This window comes from Molothrus aeneus, chromosome 2 (genome assembly GCF_037042795.1).
Source record: "Molothrus aeneus isolate 106 chromosome 2, BPBGC_Maene_1.0, whole genome shotgun sequence".
NCBI lineage: Eukaryota > Metazoa > Chordata > Aves > Passeriformes > Icteridae > Molothrus > Molothrus aeneus.
The window spans coordinates 24,838,711-24,857,996 of record NC_089647.1 but is presented as its reverse complement, the minus strand read 5'-3'; the positions used below and the strand labels follow the sequence as shown (position 1 = coordinate 24,857,996).

Here is a 19,286-nt window from a genome sequence, read left to right as displayed (position 1 = left end):
TTCCTAGTTACCAGCAGTTGTGTGAGCAAAGCAGACACAGTGACCACACACACAATCCTGTTGCTTCACATAGATATATGTATGGGTATAGATATACTGTATATACACATGGATTTTTTTTTAATATATATATATATATATAAAATAACACCTTGTTTATAAAGCGACATTTAATTGCCACTGGTTCCCTTCCCGCCCCACAAAAACAATAGTATACAAAATATAAAATATTTTAAATATTTATAAACGTTGCAAGAAAAAAATAGAACTGTATGAAAATATTTTTTTTTCTGAGGTTCCCTCCTGCCCTGTGGGATGAGGAAGAGAAGGGGTACACGTCTGGCCAGCCTAGTGTGCCTTGAGTCCATAGTTGTTAAGTGGGTATGAGTATGCCCTGCCTAATACTATCCGGTCCCGGAGGAGCTTAAATAAGACATAATAATTGCAGAAAAGGATGAGGGCCATGGAGAGCGTGTGGTTCCACTTCTCTGAGCGCAGCAGGGAGTAGAGCTGGTAGCAGACCACGCTGCCTTCGATGAGAATCAGCAGGTTGAGCAGCCGTAAGGGACGGTGAAAGAGGAACTGCAGGGAAAGAGTAAAGAAGGAGAGATTTCTGTCATTTGTTGCTGGGTTGAAGTGAGGAGGACTATGGACATAATGCTGTCAGGGACCACTGCAGAGCAGAAGCAGTGCTTGTGCTCCAGCCACCACTAGCTGCTACTTAGGGAAAACAGTAAGAAACAAGGCATGTAGAACTGGCATTTTGCTTGAGAAGGGGAAGTAGGTGAAATAAACCTATTGGCCTGCTGACACACTTTCCCATTTCCCTGAAAGATGTTAACTAGAACCCTCTCAGGGGAATGCCACTGCCTGATAGAGCTGTGTCACCTCAATGAGAAAGAGAGCTGTGGAGAGCTGTGTCACCTCAATGAGAAAGCACTGACAAGGCAGCCGTGGCTCCCATCTTGCCCAGAGGTCACTGTTAGACAGAATGGGTAAGCCCCACTGCTGCCAACATGTATTTTGATCAACAGCCCTAGGCTGTCACGGAACACTGAACTCTCTTCTGCTGCAGCTGGGTTTGAGCCTCTCCTCCCTCCCACAGTGGTAAGGCACCAAGCAACAGAAGAGATACTTGCATAAAAGCGGGCATGGGACACGTCTGAAGGCACTGCTACGTTGTAAGGCCCAACTGCTTTATACAGGCACCGGCTCCGTCGCACCAGAACTCCCTGTGGCCATATTGTGTTTTCTGACCAGCTGTGGGGAAACAATGCCAGAGTGTCAACATCTGTGCTCCCAACCCCCTGAACAAGGGTTCACAGGAATGGACTGCATCTTGAAAAATACCAAAGCCTCTGCCACAAGGACATGTCTTAGTTCCCACTGGAAAAGCACAGAGGGTTGATCACAAGCCCATTCAATGGACTCCTAAGTAGTATGAACAAATGGCTCCCAGTGCTAGAACCTTGTCCACTGCAGTGGAGGGAGCCACCCCCTGCCTCTGCTCAAGATGCTCTCCAGTGGCCAAGAAGAATCTCAGCATTCCTTTCTGTGAGGGAACCAGCAGTGACTGGAGGAGCTCAGACAGCTCTCTAGAGCAACCATATCTGTTTTCAGTGAATGAGGCCAGTAGAGTTGCATGGGGAGTGCAAACACATCCTCAGGAGATAAACACTGCTGGTATTTACTCATCCACTAGAACATCTCAGCCCCTTGCTAGGCATGCCAAGCCCTCCCATCCCCACACTCACATGTGCTGTGGAGCATTGCTGTAGGAGCCGTGTTCTAGTTTCTGCCACTTGCCAAGGTGGGCGGCAGACCTGTGGAGCAGGTCACAGTACTTGGGAGGCAGCAGCTGCGTGGTGAGCATGACAAAGGCATTGATCCACACCATGATGAGGTGCTCGCAGGACCAGCGCATGTCATAGTACTGGGTGCTCTGCAAAAAGACCAGACAAGAACTTGGCACCTCTGTCACAAAGCAGAAGGAGGATGACAAGGATACTGCATGTGCATCCAGCAGACCCACACCACACGTTACAGGCATGCGCTTTTGGACCGGTGATTTCGGAGGGTTACGGCTTAGGAGGCGCTCAAGGCTCCCTTCTCCTTGAGCTGCTGAAAGGGCAGGGGATGATGCTGCAGCTGGTGCATCTCCTCCTCCAGCAGCAGGTAACAAGGCAGCTTGCTTGCCACAGAACTGCCCCAGGAGCACCAATTGCACCAAGACTGCTACATGGATTGTGGAACCCTGCCCATTTCTCTGCACAAACTGGAGCTTATTCAAATTAGAGAAATGACAGATGAAAAAATATAACCCTCACACTGACAAGAGGTTCTTGGATTTAGTTTGCCAAGCATCCTAGTTGGCTCTAACAGGCTGACCACCAAAGCCTCTGATCCAAGCACTCAAAAGCCACGATGTTGGATCTGAGACGGGTAACAACAGGTTCTCTTTTCTAGGAAGAACACACCTATCCATCTGCCTAGGACAGGGGGTGGGAGAAGGGGAGTTAGTAAGTGGGGTGATGGGACTAGAGGTGCATCACATTTATGGCAATACCTATCTGCCAACCAGGAGCAGTACTAGTGCACTCCGGATGCAGCCATGCTCCGCTATCCGGGCTGCCAAAGGGGAGACAGAGAAAAGGGGAATTAACCAGGAATCTGGCCTGGCAGCAGTTCACACAACATTCAGAAGGAGACAGTGGGCAGGGGCACAGAGAGAGCCAGACAACAGCTACCTTCACAAAGCACAGTGGCAGGAATGCCACGTAGTAGGCACTGAAGAGAGAGTTGAAGAGAACTTCCTTGATCCTGCGGTTGAAGTCTGCTTTTAGACACTCCACCTCATTGCGGATGAGATCTGGGGAAAGGGGGCAGCTGTGGGTGGGGATAGATGTAGGATTATTGAACTGTTCTCTCAGGGATTCCCACAGGAGCGAGAAGAAGTCTTTGACAAGGCTGCTGACAGCTGAAGCCCCATCATCCGCCACCTGGTCCTGTACCAAGTAACCACAGTCTGCAGGTAGAGGCTGTGCTCTGCTGTCCTGGTGGAAGCAGCACAGAGGGACGTAGACACCAAACCTGCCGTGAAGGAAAGAAAAAAATGGCTGAAATAACAGCCATCCCAATAGGGGGCACCTCCCCAACAGGTACTGGCCCTGACAAGAGTGACAGCACATAGGAACCCCCCATTCCAGAAGCTAGCAGCCAACTCTTCTCCCCACTAAAAGGCCAGAGGCTGCAGCTTCAACACCTGTGCAGAGAAGTTTTTTTAAAGCCCATTTGCAGAACCACCAACAGTCCCAAAAGCTCAGTTTTCAAGTGGCAGTAAACAGCATAACAAACACAGCTCACACAAACAGCAGCTGAGGCAGTTCACTTCATCAACTCTGTACCACCTCCTCACACCCTCCCCCAGCCACTCCTGCTTCCTTTTGAATCCTAAATTGAGGAGACATTACAGACAACACTCTGCTTCCCACAGTGGCTCATGGCACCCCCAAGCAGCTGTGCCCCCCTACCCAGGAGGTTCAAAGTGGTGTCACTCACGGGTAGCCCAGGAAGAGAAGGTTGAGAACAGAATGGCTGCGGAAGAGGTTGACCAGAGTCCAGCAGAGCACCCATCCACAGAGGGTGAGCAGCACCAGGCGCACCATGTAGCACATCAGCGATGTTGCACCCACCTGAGAGGCCTGCAAATGGAGAGGAAACACTCAGCAGTCCTATAACAACCAGTGCTAGAAGATAAGCACAAGGGATGCCTGTGGAGGATGAGCAGGGAGAGGGTGCCTGGAGGTACTAGAAGAGGGATAGGTGCCGTCTTCCTCTCAGAAGCAGGAAAACTGATTCTCTTACAAACATAAATGCCTTTAATTTTATTAATGATTGACAGGATCCAAAAGATTCAAATAATCACGAGTTGTGGGGCATGACTAAAATAGGGCCTTTGAAGAAAAATTCAGAGCTGCAAAGCAGAAAAATATTTTTGCTCAAGTCCCTTATTGCTCCGATGATAGCCCAGGATAGCCTGAAACCCATTTCCTCTCTCTCTTTTCTTTAGAAGGATCAGGTCTCAGCATTGTGAAAATTTGCAGCTGAGGGAAAAGAAGATGTGCACCTTCTCGATTCCAAACCCAGATTCCCATAATTTAGCTCTATTGGATGTGCAGGCTGCAGTGTAGTGAGGAGGCACCACAGCAAGAAAGCCTGATCCAATCTCCAGAGGAGAGAAGGGAACTGAGCTATGAAAAGATTCTTAAGGGTTAGAGCCAATGCATGGGATGCACAAGAACCTGCATGGAAGATTTCAATGCAGAAATTTCAGCCTATGGCAAGTCTTACAGAGGATGTGAACTTAAATGAAAATGGAAGCAATCAGTTGAAAAGAGCCCTTCAGAGTTCCCACCTTATCCACTTATCTATTCAACAGGACATAATTGTTCCTTTATTTAATTTACTTATTTTTAAACACTGCTTAGTTGCTTAGCCTAGAGTTGTATTAGCTATTTCAGTGGACAAAACTTCTATTTTCCTGAAAATGACCTTTTACAGAGACTTAATTTGGCCTGGTTCTGCTCCCACAAACACAGAGAAGGTCTCAAAATGTGTGGTGACATGACCAGAGTCTGAGTTACTGACTAACCAGGACTGGAAAAGCAGTTCTACCAGTATTCCTATGTCACTTCAGTGTAGTCAGACATTCTCCACCTGACTCTTCCCCCTCTGAGCTCCTGTTCATTCTTCTTGTCTTGGCCAACCTCCCTATTTGCCTTTTGGCTACTTGACTTGCAATTCTCTCAGCCACTTCTCTAGCACGAGATAGTGGGGTACAGTATTGTACCTGCAGAGATAAATAAGCAAGTGGGACCATTTAATCTCCTCCTAGATGAAGAGCCAGCAAAGCTACCCAATACTACAGGACATGACTGGTCTCAAGGAGAAAACTCCAAGGCAGAAGAGCATCCTCAAAATCTTAGTCCTTCACACCCAGACTCTTTTGAGGGAAGAAACCTTCCAACCTGCAGAATTTTCCTGGGCCATGGATGACCATGTTCTGCAGCAAGTTCTACAGGCAGGAGAGAGAACAGTGGGAATGTTACCTCAGAGATAATGGCCCACACCAGCCTCCGTGCCAGCATCACTGTGATGAACGCCGCCAGGTGGTAGTCAATGAGGTGAAAATTCTGAAGGAGGAAAGAAAAAAGATCTTCACCAGGAAAAGGGACTCTGAAACCACCCAGATGGGGTGGGACTAGAAAACTGGCTGGTGGAGAGTACATTAGCACCTCACATAAGCATTCCCCAGATCTCTCTATTAGGGATGAAGGGAAATCAATAAACATTAGTAATACAGGAACATCTCCAGAAGCAAGATCTCCTCCACAGGGAGATTCCTTCCCATGGAGAGGTTTCCACAGAAAACAAAACAAACCAACCCTTCAGGCAGGTATTTTTGGGGTCAAAGGGACATCTAGAACCAGAATCCTACCATGGAGAACAGGTTGCAAGTTCTCAACAGAAAAGCCCCTGAACAATCAGACAAAGGGCAGCCAAACTGGAGTCCAGAGTGAGCACACAAGCTCACTTTCCATCTTGGTCTCAAAAATGGTCTGTAGCAACCAGTGCTTCCTGATGAAACCAAGCTGATCTGAGAAACCTCATCTTCATTGGCCATGAAGAAGTTCTCTAGCTGCATCAAGTTAGACGCAGCTCTTACAGCTTTTCAGTGAAGCCATCCAATATATTCTGGCCAGAAGAGTTAGTAGACTCTGAATACTGCTGCTTTTGGTACTTCAGGGACATTTTGGATAAAAAAGAATGCTTGAGTTGTGATGGGAATAAACAAACGACCGTTAAATCCTGGTGGGTAGGGAGCCCCAGACAGAGTGCTTTTACTTCTAAGCCAGCTGTGTCCAGCACGGCAGAGCTGAGCAGGAGGCTGGTGACTGGAACACCAGCACCACCTGTCGGTACAGGTAACTGAGGGACCACCTCGTGCTTCCAAGCAGCCTTTAGGACACGGTTCCAGCTGCACAGGCCGACTTTGCTCACATGAGGCCTGCTGGCTCACAGGCAGCTTATTGGGACAGCAAGAACACTGAAACCGAGGAGGTCGAGAGCTTTGCATAAGCTGAGGATCTGACCCCCTCCCCCACTGTGCTGCTCGCCTGCTCTGAGATCCTAACAAAAATCTGCACATCTTCCTTCTCTCAGGCTCTGTTGTTTCAACCAGCAAGGGGCACTCACAGCAGGAGACAGCTCCTGGAGTCTCAACTCTGTGTCAAACCCTAGGGACTAGCTAGACCATGCAAACATGTGCAAGAAGTATCCCCTGAAGGAGTCCTGCTGACTTCTCTCTCTCTCTCCTGCCATGATTTTCTCCCCTCTAAAATGGGGGATGACATGGCCCTGACTGATGGGGGTGCATGTGAACTCTCATTCACTCCCTTAATGTCAAATGCTTGGTGATTCCTGGATTGAAGAAGCATGAAAGGAGCTGTGTAATGAAAAAGCCTGAGTGATGGCACTTGCTGGGGAACTCACCAGTGAGGTGCAGGAAGCAGGGTGATTGTATGGGTACCACCAGACAGTCTTGTAGATGTTGATGTACTGAATGAAGAGGGCTACCAAAAGGTAGATGAAGAACAGGAATTCAAAGAGAAGGCTCCCATCCAATGGCAGGTCAGGGATCCGGCAGTGACGCACAGGCTCTGGAGTAATCAGTGCTGTGATCGGAGGTGCTGACAGGCTGATGGCATTACCATTCCTGAAGCAGATGGACATCACTTACTTGGTAAACATTCTCCATCATCTCTGACATTTCCCAGGATAGAGTGCTTGAGGTTGTAAATATGAGACTGGGTATTACCAGGGGAGAGGTGACAGCAGTTTTGCATTCCTATTTCTGACATGAGACATGAGGCTGGTGGTGACCTCCATCATCTTAGCTCAGACAAACCCTTATCCAGAATTTTCTCTGGATGACAGCTTGATCTGTCAGAAGTGCTGTGACATGCCCAGCAACATTTCAGTAAACTTGCAGACTGAGGAGCAGACATACAGAGCTAAAATCATTAAGGACTCTGTGCTACACCCAACAGTTAATATTGGCTTTCCACCCATCACCAGGACACTACAGTAGCACCCAGCCTCCTTCTCCAGCACAGCAAAGTGCCCATTGTCTTTCTGTTCATAGTTCCTCTTTTAAAAAGATGAGTAACTAAAAATGGAATGGAGTAGTTCAGCCACTTCCTAAAGGCTAACCTCTCAAGTGTTCTCACACTTCCTTCTTTTCTAGCTTTCAGAGGAGGATAGGACAACTAAAAGCTCTGGCATACTGAACTGGTAGAGGAACTATGCTATGTCTGACTGAAACCAGATAAGCAACGCTCTCCCAGGACCCTGGGGCCCTGACTCCATAGTCTCGACGTCACTTGCTTCCAAAGAACCTCAAACTGTGCTATCTGTCCCTCTGTCCCTGACAGAGAAGTCTGTAAAGGCCAAAGCTAAATGGCTTGGATTGCTCTACTCTGTAAGAATGAACCTATACCAGGGCCCCAGCATGCAGCAAATAGCTTCTCTGGTCTGCCAACTTTTTATGGAAAGAAGTAATGCTGGGCCCTTTCAGTTTTTATACCAAATGTGGTAATCTCAATGTCACTGCATGTCTGTTCCTGTTTCAGCCCCCAACTTCCCCAGAAAATGCAGGTCATCTCTACCAACTATGAGAATTAGTTTCATCAACCTGCAGGTCTAAAACAGAATATAGGCATCCTCCTGCCTTGTGTTTCTATTATGTAGGAGGAGGAGTCACAGCTGTACTCTGATGTGTCACATTAATTCTCCAGGGCAGTGAAGGTAGGTGAGCGAGACAAGGACTCATCATTTGCTAGGACTCACTGCTCTGGAAACTGCTGCAGGAAAGACAAATGAAGCATTGTGTGATTTCCACCCCTGTGTGATTTCTACTGTGGCTGTTGTGACCACAAGAGAGTGGTGAAGGGGACCTGAGACCACTGCCACAATCCCCTCCATGGGGCTGCTTTTAATGCATGAAGTCAAAAGAGGGGCTGCAGAGGGAAGCATGTACCACAGCAGAGCTGAGAAGGGAAGCTGGAAGAGGTTTGTCATGCAGGACTTGTTCCTTCTTGGATGAGTTGTCTCATAATACCACAGTGGAGGGCTCAAGGTTCCCCTCTCCCAACCCCTCACTTTCACCACAAAGCCATGCTCCCACACAGGGTTCAGGGTGGATCAAGGCTCCTTGCTTTCAGTGCTGTCCCAGCCATGGATGTCTCAACAGCCCTGCCTCTGTCCTCACCTGTTTCTCAGACCAGTACCGTTTCCACAGCTCCCGCCAACCAGAGTCTGGAGAGAAGGCAAAGCGGAACGGCTTAGCTGCTGCCGGCTGGGTCCCCTCCTTCCACCGGGCATGACCAGGAACCAGTCCACTCCCAGTGCCTCCAGCAGGCTGTGCCCTGACACCCAGACAATGATCCAAAAGCCTTCCCAAATCTGCAAAGGAGGCAGAAACATCACTTAAGCTTTAAACTCTGGTCACACTCACCCAGTTCACGCTCCAGCCAGGCAAATTCATGCAGAAGGGAGTCACTCCATACACTCAGAGCCCTGTGGGACAGCCACCAGCCCTCTAAACCACTGTGCCACTTCAATGGCAGCAGGTCAGTGTCTGCTTGCACACCCAGAAGGAACACCACTGACACTGTGTCTCTAAAAAGGGGCTGCTTACATTAGCCATCAACAAATGACAGCACTTACTGCTGGCTGGAAAGTACCACTGAGCATCTCCAGAGCTGGAGATGACACAAATGTGTGCTTTATTTCAAAAGCAAACCTGGGAAGAGCCTTCTCCATGTTGTGGTTGAGCTACTAGAGCTTCACAGCTCTTTATAGGCACTCAGCACGTTACTTGCCAGGCTCTGATGCTGGTAGGTAATTCAGACACCCTCTGGCAGAGCTCTGAACAGACAGACTCGTGTTCTTGAAGGAAACTGCATGGTCCAGCTCCCTTCTGTGCTAATGCCCAAATGACACCAAGGTAATACATCCATTTAAAAGTAGGTTTAGCTAGCAGAAAAGTGCAGCAAAACACACATGTATGCATGTACTTCAAACGCACATATGGGCACTCCCATAACCCAGCCCTGAAAAGAAAAATAATTCAGAAGTAAACTTGTACATATTTATTTACCTATTTATTTTTAATGACACACTTAAATCTATCAATTCCTTAAAATAAACTGCTATGAGAGAGGCTGGGCAACTCAGAATATCAGAACAATAGTGTCATTTCTGGCATATTTTTCTTCTATTTCACTGGTCTCCCACATGACACTGCAAGGATTTTGGCAGTCAGGAAAGTTTCCAATGGAAACACAGCAGACATAAGGGAGTGAAGGATTGAACTGGAGTGCACCTGTGCTGTACAGGAACAAGACACCAAGTGAGCATCTCACTACAAGGACTTCGGTGTGTCTCTGTGCCTGGAGTCTAAATCAGCTGCTCTTTTGGAAAAATATTATAGCCAGAACCAACCCAGGGGCCAAAAAAGCACATCCACCTTCTGGGAAACTCCAGATGTAGCTTTGAAATGTACAGATGGAACCTATGGTCTATTTATAATTCAGTCATCACCTCCTTTAAAATCCTGAGAAATCACAGCTGGCAGAAATTCCAGAAGTTTTGTCAGTGAGTCACAGGACTGTCACCATGAACATAGTGTGCAGGAGTACTTCTCTAAAAAATTCCCTCAAAGAATTGCCCTTTGTATTAAAATTTCCCATCCTTCATCTCTACTCCGATAAACAACTGTCATTATTGAAACCAGGATACCAATTCTCAAACTTTCAACAAAAATCAAGATGTTTCAAAGGACGAATGCTTCCTGCATACCCACACAAAAGTCAGTTGGAAAAATCAAACCAAACCAAACCCAAAAAAACACATCAAAAATCAGAGATCCAGGAGGGAGAGAGAAAAAAAATAAACAGGAGATATGAAAATGCATGAAAGGCAAGCAAACATTGGAGAATTTTGGTTTTGAGGTAAATAGTGTGTTTTGGCAGACTTTAATACTCTTATATCTCCAATAGCAACACAACAGAGATTGAAGCCTTCCTTACCTTTCTTGTCATGCAAGAATTTTCAGACAATTTTCCCTACGATGTTCCTGTTTTTACTTGGAAATATTTCTATTTCAGGAATTAAATATAAACAAGAAAATTCTCCTGCATGTGTAAGGTGAGTAGGGGCAGCAACAAACAATGCAGAATTCACTTAGGGCATTCAGACACTTTCGATAAACAGCTAAAGTGAAGGAAAAAAATGAGGAAAAACCCCCAAAAAGAACAAACTTGAAAGCCATTTTAAGCCAAATTTAGCTACCACAGGGCCTGTGGTCGCTGAAACAATTGGTCTGATTCGACCTACAGGATATTTATGATAATGGATGCAATATGTTGGTGGTCTAATTAGTGCTATTAACAGTGGAAGGTAGTTTATAGCACATTCAATAATTCATGTAAATAATTTAACAGGTCTCATTAGTATCACCCCATTAGTATGCCTCACACGCTCGCCAATACAGACACTTGGACACAGAGTAATCGCAATTCCAGCCCCTGGCTTTACAAACCAGTAAAATGCAGGTTTCTACCAGTAAAAACAACTGCCCGTGGAAAGAAGCCATCCTTAACGTCAGTGCATATATTTTAAATGCACTTGAATAAGCCCTTTCACAGTGATTCATGAACATATAGACTGGGCAGTTCCTCAAGCCAAGCTTTAAATAACTTTAAATACTGGAGTCAGATCAAATTAGGTAGGCATTTGTTGGAGCAAAATCTGCCTAAGAACCATCCCTTTTTTTGTTTGCTTTTAGTTTGTAAAACTAGCCACACAAAACTGAAGCTCCAGAGATAAAGCTAAACAAAGCAGTGAGATTACACATCAGATTGTCTCTAAGTCTGCTTTTTTTTGGCCTTGAACCAATCAACAGCCCTCCTTTTTGAGGAGAAAGACATGGGGAAAAGCATTTTTATAGCTTTCAATTAATAAACAAAGGCACGATTCTACTTTGAAAACAAGAAAAAAAGGTGTCCATAAACTCCTTACTCCAAGAGATAATATTCCAAGTCATATTAAGTATTAATGAAGAGTCTACCCTGCTCCCTTCTCTGTTTGCATTCCCCACCCCATCAGTGATTATATTTTATAGTCATGCAGAAAAAGTGAGTAATGAAAGATAAAAGCTTTTCCTGACAAGACTCTTCGGTCCATTAACGTGATTCCACACTGTTTTTCCAGTTCACTTACAATTTCCCTCAAAAAATAAGTGACATGCTTGTAGTCCCTTCATCCTCAAATCCTCAGAACCAGTATTACCTAGCCTCCAAGATATCCTCTCTGAGGCAAATGTGGGCATCATAAAAACACACAGGCAGAATCTGGAGAGCAGCTACAGAAGAGCAGACAGTGGTCCTGCCCATGCACAGGGAATGGATGTGGGTATGGACAGCTCTTGGGTTCAAGGGCAGACCATGCTTCAGGACAGAGACAACACTTTCATTTGTGACACAGTTACAAGAAAATCCAGAAACAGAAGGCATCAGATGCTCTGATTTCCAGTTCCTGCTTTTAGGACCACAGAAAGCACTTGGTAATTTTTTTTTTCTGTGCCACAATACCCTTCCTGCCCATCAGCTCCCCAGCTATCCTGACGAGGCAGGATTGTGGCAGGATCGTGGCAGGCAAGAACCACAGCTGTGTGCATGAGTTTACTGATAAAGAGCTAGGCAGATGAATTACTCACCAATTCAGAGGTGAAACAGTGTGCAGCCCTGTCCTGCTCACCAAGGCCCATCACTCAGAATCATGTTTCTGCATCAGCAGCTGCCCAAACAGCTCTTTCAAGAGGCAATCAGGAGAGAGTCAGTGACTCATCAGAATGGCAAGTGTGCCTGTTTCCCATCTCTTTGCTGGAAATGCTACAAAGCTCAGTCAGTTATTTTGATGGTGTTACCATTTTTTAATTGGAGAAAACTCCAAGCCTCTCCAGTCTTGTTGGGAAGCTTGCTGCACCGAGACATGAGAACTCCCAGAGTCTGCAAGACATTCAGGTGGCTTTCCTTTGCTCCACAAGTCCTAGCACCAGTTACTCACAAGAGCAGAAAGAGAAACATGGCCATCCTCACTTGGTGCAATGTGGGTCAAGAAGACCACAGGTCTCTCACTGCAACTCACCATCTCAATTAAAGCAACCTTCTTCCTGCTGAGGAAGCATGTGACAGCTGGGGGTGAAGCAACACATGGTCTCTGTGGTGAGGGACTCTCTCTGCCTCCACAGCAACACAGACACTCCTGGCAAGACTTTCCATTCAGGGTGTCCGTGCTTTGTGGAAACACACCTGCCCCATGTGCAGAGCTCCCTGGCAGGGAAGCGCAGCCAGCCACCCCCACGACACGGCTCCAGAGCACTGACACAGAGCACAATTAGTTTCTGAAACTGAAAATGCTCTCTTGGTTGCTAATGTCCTTAACTCAACTCACTGCAGCTGGTCAGCCTAATCCTAAACTTGCAGTTGTCCAGCAATCCTAGTATCTTTGCAAATTATCACGCAAGTTTTCCTTTGAACTTTGAACTTTTGAGAGTCCTAGTTACTATAAGTTATTTTTACTTCCTTTTAGTGTGAACATCTTATTTATTTATTTAAATTAAAATAAAAAACAACCAAAACAAAACCAAATCCCCATTCTGACAGCTGGAAAAACAGACACAAAGCTAATAATTGACTCACCCAATATAACACCAAAAAGAAAAAGAATCACCAGAGAGCCAAGGAACAGAGATGGCTTCACCCAAGCCTTGGTCACAAGGCCACCTTGTCAGCACCCTCACATCTGCCACAACGGAAGCCACAAAGACACAAAATTTCTGTGAAAGCCCCAACTGGTCTGGGAATAAAATAAGCGTTTAGTTGTTGCAAGGGAGGAAACAACCGACAGGTTATCAGATGGAAAGCTAAATATTTGGCTTGCACAGAGCTGCCCCAGTGCTAAGTCAACACAACCTTTCAACTCCTGCTGGATCCAAAGGCACACACCCGCCACCTGGCCCAGAGCTGGGAGGCAAAACCGGTTAGGAGGGAGGTCTCCAAGTCAGCACATTTTCTAAGCCCTCATGCCATACAGAGAGATGGATTAAGATGGGGATTTGGCACAGAGAGAGACAGAAACCCCCCTGAAGTGCAGCCCAAGCACCATCAAACAGGAGAGCTGGGTGGGGAATCACCACTGTCAGGTGGTGCACCAGCAAGACTAATTTTTGCTCGGTGACTAATAACCTCCTCTGTAAAAACAAAACCAACCCATCAAGACCACGTCAGTGTAGGCTTTTCTGATACAGCACAACTCTGGCTGAAGAGGTTGCATCTATCAGTCCTCTACACAGATGCCAAAACCAAAGGGTCGAAGTAGCAAGATTATGGCAAGCGTTGACAAACAGCATATGTACTGTATGACTTATTTCTAGTGTTTTCAGCAAAGAAAAGTAGAGCTAAGCAGAAGGGTAAGTGGGAAAAATAGAAGTTTTAGCTTAAGACAAGGGGAAGGCAGTGCCTGCCATTTGCAGCTGCCACAGTATTTCAAATACCCACATACAAAAATGGGAATGGGAAAGAAAAGGTTTTCAAGAAAAGCCTCTCAAAGTTAAAGTGCAGTAAGCTCAGTCAGCTCATTTTGCAGACATGTTAAAGTATAAGACATAGATTTAAGTTCTTAATACTCCAGATAAACAAAATTATCTAAGATACTAAAAAAGCCATTTTTAAACACAGAGAAAACCTATAAATTCCCTAAAAATCCCCTCAAAGACCTTACTTTAGGGGGTGCAAGGAAGAAGTCTCCAGAGGTATGCAGGCAATAGTGTCCCCTTCAGAAGATAGGTGAGTTCAGGTTTTGTGAATCGAAGGAAAGTTGAGACACACACTAAGCACTCTAAACAAACCTCTGGAGAGTACAAGAACAAAGCCACAATTCCTGGTGTAATAAAACAGTATTACCTTATATTGCCATATAATTACCTTGTGCAACTAACTGCTGCAGCAGGTCAAAACAAACAGCTTAGGAAAACTTCAATGAATGACTGTAGTAATTTTATGAATGAAGACAAGAGAATTTATATTCCAAAAGGAAGTAAAAAAAAACCAAAAAAAACAAAGCCACAATGCAAGACCCTCAAGGCTCAGCAGCTCCAAGTGGCCAATAACACTCCTCACCAAGCCAACAACTATTACACAGCTAGCAGCAAGACATTAACATTTTCTTTGGCTTCTTCTGATGTATACAGCAACACTCCCAGCCACATAGTGGATCCAGGAATAAAGAAAGCATTGGCTTGTTCTTGTGTGACAACAAGACAGAATTGCAAAGCTGAGCTTTTCCAGCAGCAGAGGGAAATGCAGGCCTGACCAGTTGGGTCACAGTCTATTTTGGTCCTCGAGTTCCCATGCTTCTGAATTGTCTGGGGAAAGGGACACCAAGCCCAGCCTCATCCAGAGTGAGAAGCCCAAACTAAAGAGCTGGAAGGAATTACTGAGCCAGACAGTTCTCTGAGTGTGTAACAACACAGAAGTTTTAACTCCAGCTCCACGTTACTGATAGAAAATGAAGTTCTGTTTAGAAGGGGACACTGGTTGGGAAGTGAAACACAAGGGCAGTGTTTCAGCAGCCACAACACAGGCAAAGCTATCAAAGCTGGCTGATAATACAATTTATCAACACGCACTCACTCCTAAGTATATCTTGCACCAGAGCTCTTCAGTAAGCATTACGCACAGCCACAGCTCTGCTAAAACACAGCTACAGATCACTCTATATTATACCATGCCATGTGCAGCAACTGGGAAAGTCAGGGAATTTTAGGTATGGCCACTGAATTTTTTTTTCCAAGATATCAAGCCAAATGCACAACAAAACAGATCACTACTCACAGGGAAAAAAGAAGGGAAAAAAAAATAGAAGATGCTCATGCTTTAAGAGCCCATCTTAAAATTTTCCATCAAGCAAGCCACCAAAATAGGCATTCTCCTCCCAACCTTGAACACAAACCCACAGTCTAATGGCCTGAGCACAGGCCAGGATATCTTCTGCTTTTTAATCTTTCCTCTTAAACTGACTTCCAGGGAACTTGTTTTACCAATACAGAACTCAGTTTCCTTATCCAAAACATGATAAACTCTTCTAAAGTACTTCTCCTCCCAAGGGTCTCTGTATGTAGTAGTGGATATTTTTTTACAGTATTATTTTAGCGCTTTAGACAAGCTTTTTTTAAAACAAACAGAAGCAGCTTTCCTGCTGGTTTTGTTCCTCTGCCAATCCCTATGTTTAATTTAATGGAGATCAGCCATGATGACAAATCATGGGGAGTCACTAGGATTTTTCTATTTTGTCCTCAAATAGCTAAAAATAAGGCAGGCATCTGCCATCTGTAGCAATGAGCTTGAGCGCATGAAGAAGAACACAAGTTAAAAACCACTTCCTTGAGCCTTTCACCAAGTCATCGCACTAGGAATCACAGCAGAAAGTATCAGTGAGACAATGCTTTGCACATCCCTGACGCTGCAGAAAAGCAACAACATTGCAGGGAATTTTAAACACATTGTAATTTGTATAAATCATAAATTTGCATTAAAATATAAACTACATATGAGGATGCACCGATTCTCCCCTATCTGCCTCTTAAACAACAGGTTCAGGTGACATAAATATTCCCCACAAAACAGTAAGTCTTCAATTCAACCTCCATGACTTTGGTAGGCAGGACTCAGAACTTTGTATGACTGTTTACAGAGCAACTAATCCAGCAGATTGAGAAAATGCAATAGGATACATTAATCCCTTGTATAATTAATTATACTGAGACTAATCCAGCTGTCTGAATCTGCATCCATGCTCCCCTATATGTATTTCTGGGCTGCAGATGTCTACTGATAATTTTGCTTTAAACCAACAATTCCAAACCTCCCAAAGGATGCCACTGCACCCTGTCTCCTAGGACAGCTCTCCTCTCCTGACCAGGTTGCATTATACCCACTTCTCACCAGAAGTCTCATTTTTGCTTGCAATACCCAAAGAAATCAAGAAAAGGTTGGAAATAACTCACCAATGACAACAGCCCCCAAAGAACAGCATGAAATCTTCCAGGACAGTTTGTGAAAGCTTATGAGCTGCTTTCCCAAATCAGACAGCTACTACAGATTTACCTCTGATATTAAAAATCCACCTGCTAACAGCTATGCCTATCTAAGTGCAGCTTACCTAACTGTGGTAGGGTTAGAAACAAATGGACTGAAGTTCCAATTTTAACTGCCAGAAGAAAACTTCTTCCAGGATTTCATGATTCTGGGCACAGGGAAAACACTGAGACTAAGAGGCAGGATGGTCTCAGAATTGCTACTATCTTGTTGCTTTCCACCACATCCATCTTTAGCAACTGTACCTTTACTGAGGAGTACTGAGTAGCCCATCTGGTTTCTGACCTGAATGCTCATGGAAACTGAAAGCCACCTTAACAAACATTTCTAGCACATTTGCTCTTGGCTGTATTCTCAAACATCCAGATTGTGTGCCTATAGAAAGAAAGAAAGTGTTAAGTTTTATGAAAACCAGGTTTGAGTCAATTACATATTGCATTACATATCCTTTCAGAGAAAGATTTGTGTCCACTGCTACTCAGTTTCAAAACCAGCAGAAAGGTGTTGGGCTTCCCCTTCAAACACTGCATACAGAAGTAAATTTTTTAATCTAAAATTTCAGAACTAAGAGGAATGTCTGAAGAAGAGACAAAAAAGTAATTATGCCTGTCTGCTTTTGAGTTCTAGTAACAGTACATCTACATTGGCAATGTTACATCAGCACAAATGTTGCTAACACAGGCAGGCCAGTAAGATGAGAATTGCTTTATTTCCTTAGCTTCCACTGAATCTACTGTGGTAAATGCCATTAGTGTCTCTGAAAAACAAGTAATTTCAGCAAGGTGCTTATCTGTATAATGCAAAAATTTTTGTAAGAATTCATCGTCTTACAAGCAGAATAGAAACATGCACTGCAAAGTAGGAAGCAAAATGTTTTATCCCCATTTTACAATCAGAAAGACTAAATAGAAGAGTAAGAAATAAAAGCCCTGCATTTTCAAAATTATTAATGATTTTGAATGCTCTGGTTGAGGCAGTATAGACACCTCCATTAGTAGGAACATGGACACCCAGAGCTTCTGAAAGTCAGGTCTCAAATGCTGCCAAGAGACAGCCAGGAATGAGCTGTACAGGAGGCACGCAGGTGTTCTATGGTCTTGAGATCGGGAGTACACGCTGAGCACGGGTCACTGTGTCACTGATATCACTTGAGCTTCTTGTTCCAAATAAATCAAACCTGGAAAACATTACCACCTGCTGTGCTGGTTTGTACAGCAAAACCCCAGGCAAAGAAGCTCAAGAACAGGAACAAGGAGTAGCTGCATCTACACCTGAAGATAAGGGTGTCAGATAAGGGACAACAAGGAGCACATGAAGTTTCAGCCCAAACCCCAGAGGGGTCAGCATTGCCTGGCACAATGAGCACACCAGTGAGGCCAGATTTTACCAGCAGAGTATAATCCAAGCACCTTGGCTGAAGGAGTCTGCACTCCAAGAGCTGCAGCTGGAAGGAGGAATGAGTGTCAGAAACACTCCAACAGCAGGAGTGCCAGGAGGTGAGCCATGGAGCAGACTGTGGGTTAAAAAGGGCTGATGTTCTCTGCCTTCAGCATCCTGTAAAACTGGAGCTGAGCCATTCCAGTCCCACCCCTGTACTAGTGTATCCCTCTCCCAGAAATCTCTTCTGGTTACAGTGAGTTAACAGACAGAAGGGATGGTTACAGAAGGGATTCCTTGTCTCCAAAAATTTTGTAACTCACCCCTTTGTAACAGACATCTCATTTCTCCACTTCCAGTCGTAACAGACGACAGGGACACGAGGGGCCCCTTACTCACAATGGAAAGCATGCATGAGAGCAATCAGAGATTGCAAACAAAGCTGCCTCTGTTTCTGCTGTACGTTCACATGTTAAAATGATGCTGGAGTAGGGAAGGAGCTGTCTCATGTAATAAGGAAAATCATGCGCCCAACTGCTAGCCTATATAAGAGAGAATGATTGATACACTGTTTTCACTGCGGTACAAAAAAGAACAGCGACAGAAATGAGCACCCACATCCATTCTGGAAACGGTACCTTATGGCGGGTTGGATTTACCTGGACTTAGAGAAGATTGCCTCAACTCCTCATCTTCCACAGGACAGTCCCCTTGCAGGACTGGTTACATAGGGACAGCGCTTTAAAAGCCCAAAGCGCACACTGCCGTGACCCCAGCCCAACTTCCTCGTGTTTAATCCTCAACCCTCCTCCCACAGAGCACCCGGCTCCCAGCAGCGTGCGCGGACCTCCTGCTTTAACCCAAACACAGCAGGAAATGTCTCGAAGGAGAAGCCCGGGACCAAAAGCCGTAACTTACCAGCAGGACGGAACAAACCCGGCGGAACCCTCCCCACCACTCACTCCCACACACACAGACACACACCCCAGGTTTCGGAGGGGAGCTCCGGCGGTCGCAGCCCGCCGCCCGCCGGGGTCGCCGTGGCTCTCCCGGCGCTGCCCACGGGAGCGGCGGGGCCGTACTCACACATCCAAGCGCGGGCGGCGGCGCGGCTCGGACATCAGCCGGCAGCGGGGTCCCCTCCGGCGGCAGCGGCCCGGCGGCGAGACCCGGCCCCGGCAACCCCCGGCCTGCCCGGGGGGAACGAGGCTGCGGCGGCGGCGGTGGGAGCCCCGCGGAGCGTCCCTCCTCCCGCCGGGCAGACCCACCTCGCCGCTGCCCCGCGGCGGGGCAGAAGCAGGGGAAGGGATAGGAGGAGAAGAGGAGGCAGGCGGGCGGGTCCGGCCTCGGCGCCCCGGCGCGGCCCTGCACAGCGCCGGCTACCCGGGAGACGTGGCAGTGAGGGCTGATGCTCTCATCACGCGGCGACAGCGGCGGCGGCCCGCGGCGGCAGCGGCCGGCCCAGGGAGGGCAGGAGCCGCGGGGAGGGCGGGGCCGCGGCCGCGCCGCGCCGCCATCTTGGTAGTGGCAGGCAGGGCTCAGGTGCTGCCGCCGGCCAGGCCTCGCTGCTGGGGTTCCATAGAACCACACCGAACCACGTAATCAATCAGGTCGGAAAAGACCTCTGAG

The 19,286-nt window shown here is 46.4% G+C and overlaps 1 protein-coding gene across 2 annotated transcripts; it reads right to left on the bottom strand.

Annotated features, from left to right (window-relative positions):
• Positions 1–60: 60 nt before the first annotated feature.
• Positions 61–18,841, bottom strand: TMEM39A (transmembrane protein 39A). 2 transcript variants are annotated; one of them, XM_066572116.1, is made up of 9 exons: positions 18,744–18,841; positions 8,330–8,523; positions 6,553–6,775; positions 5,109–5,192; positions 3,559–3,701; positions 2,748–3,090; positions 1,755–1,942; positions 1,140–1,260; positions 61–582 (listed from the first exon to the last, which is right to left on the bottom strand). In XM_066572116.1, the coding sequence occupies exons 2-9, from the start codon at positions 8,440–8,442 to the stop codon at positions 349–351; spliced, it is 1,449 nt and encodes a 482-aa protein (XP_066428213.1). In that variant the 5' UTR covers positions 8,443–8,523; positions 18,744–18,841; the 3' UTR covers positions 61–348. The 2 variants fall into 2 exon arrangements, with proteins under 2 accessions (XP_066428213.1, XP_066428211.1); XM_066572114.1 differs by lacking the exons at positions 5,109–5,192; positions 18,744–18,841 and having other exon boundaries at positions 8,330–9,156.
• Between the last annotated feature and the right edge of the window lie 445 nt (positions 18,842–19,286).

Bases quoted from the DNA above. Each gene is read 5' to 3' on its own strand.
- TMEM39A (XM_066572114.1), bottom strand. From the start codon at position 8,544: ATGTTTCTGCCTCCTTTGCAGATTTGGGAAGGCTTTTGGATCATTGTC. The intron at 3,091-3,558 runs GTGAGTGACACC...CCTTCACGGCAG, and splicing joins CTTCTCTTCCTGGGCTACCC to GTTTGGTGTCTACGTCCCTC. The intron at 1,943-2,747 runs GTAGCTGTTGTC...GTCTTTTTGCAG, and splicing joins TGCCACTGTGCTTTGTGAAG to AGCACCCAGTACTATGACAT.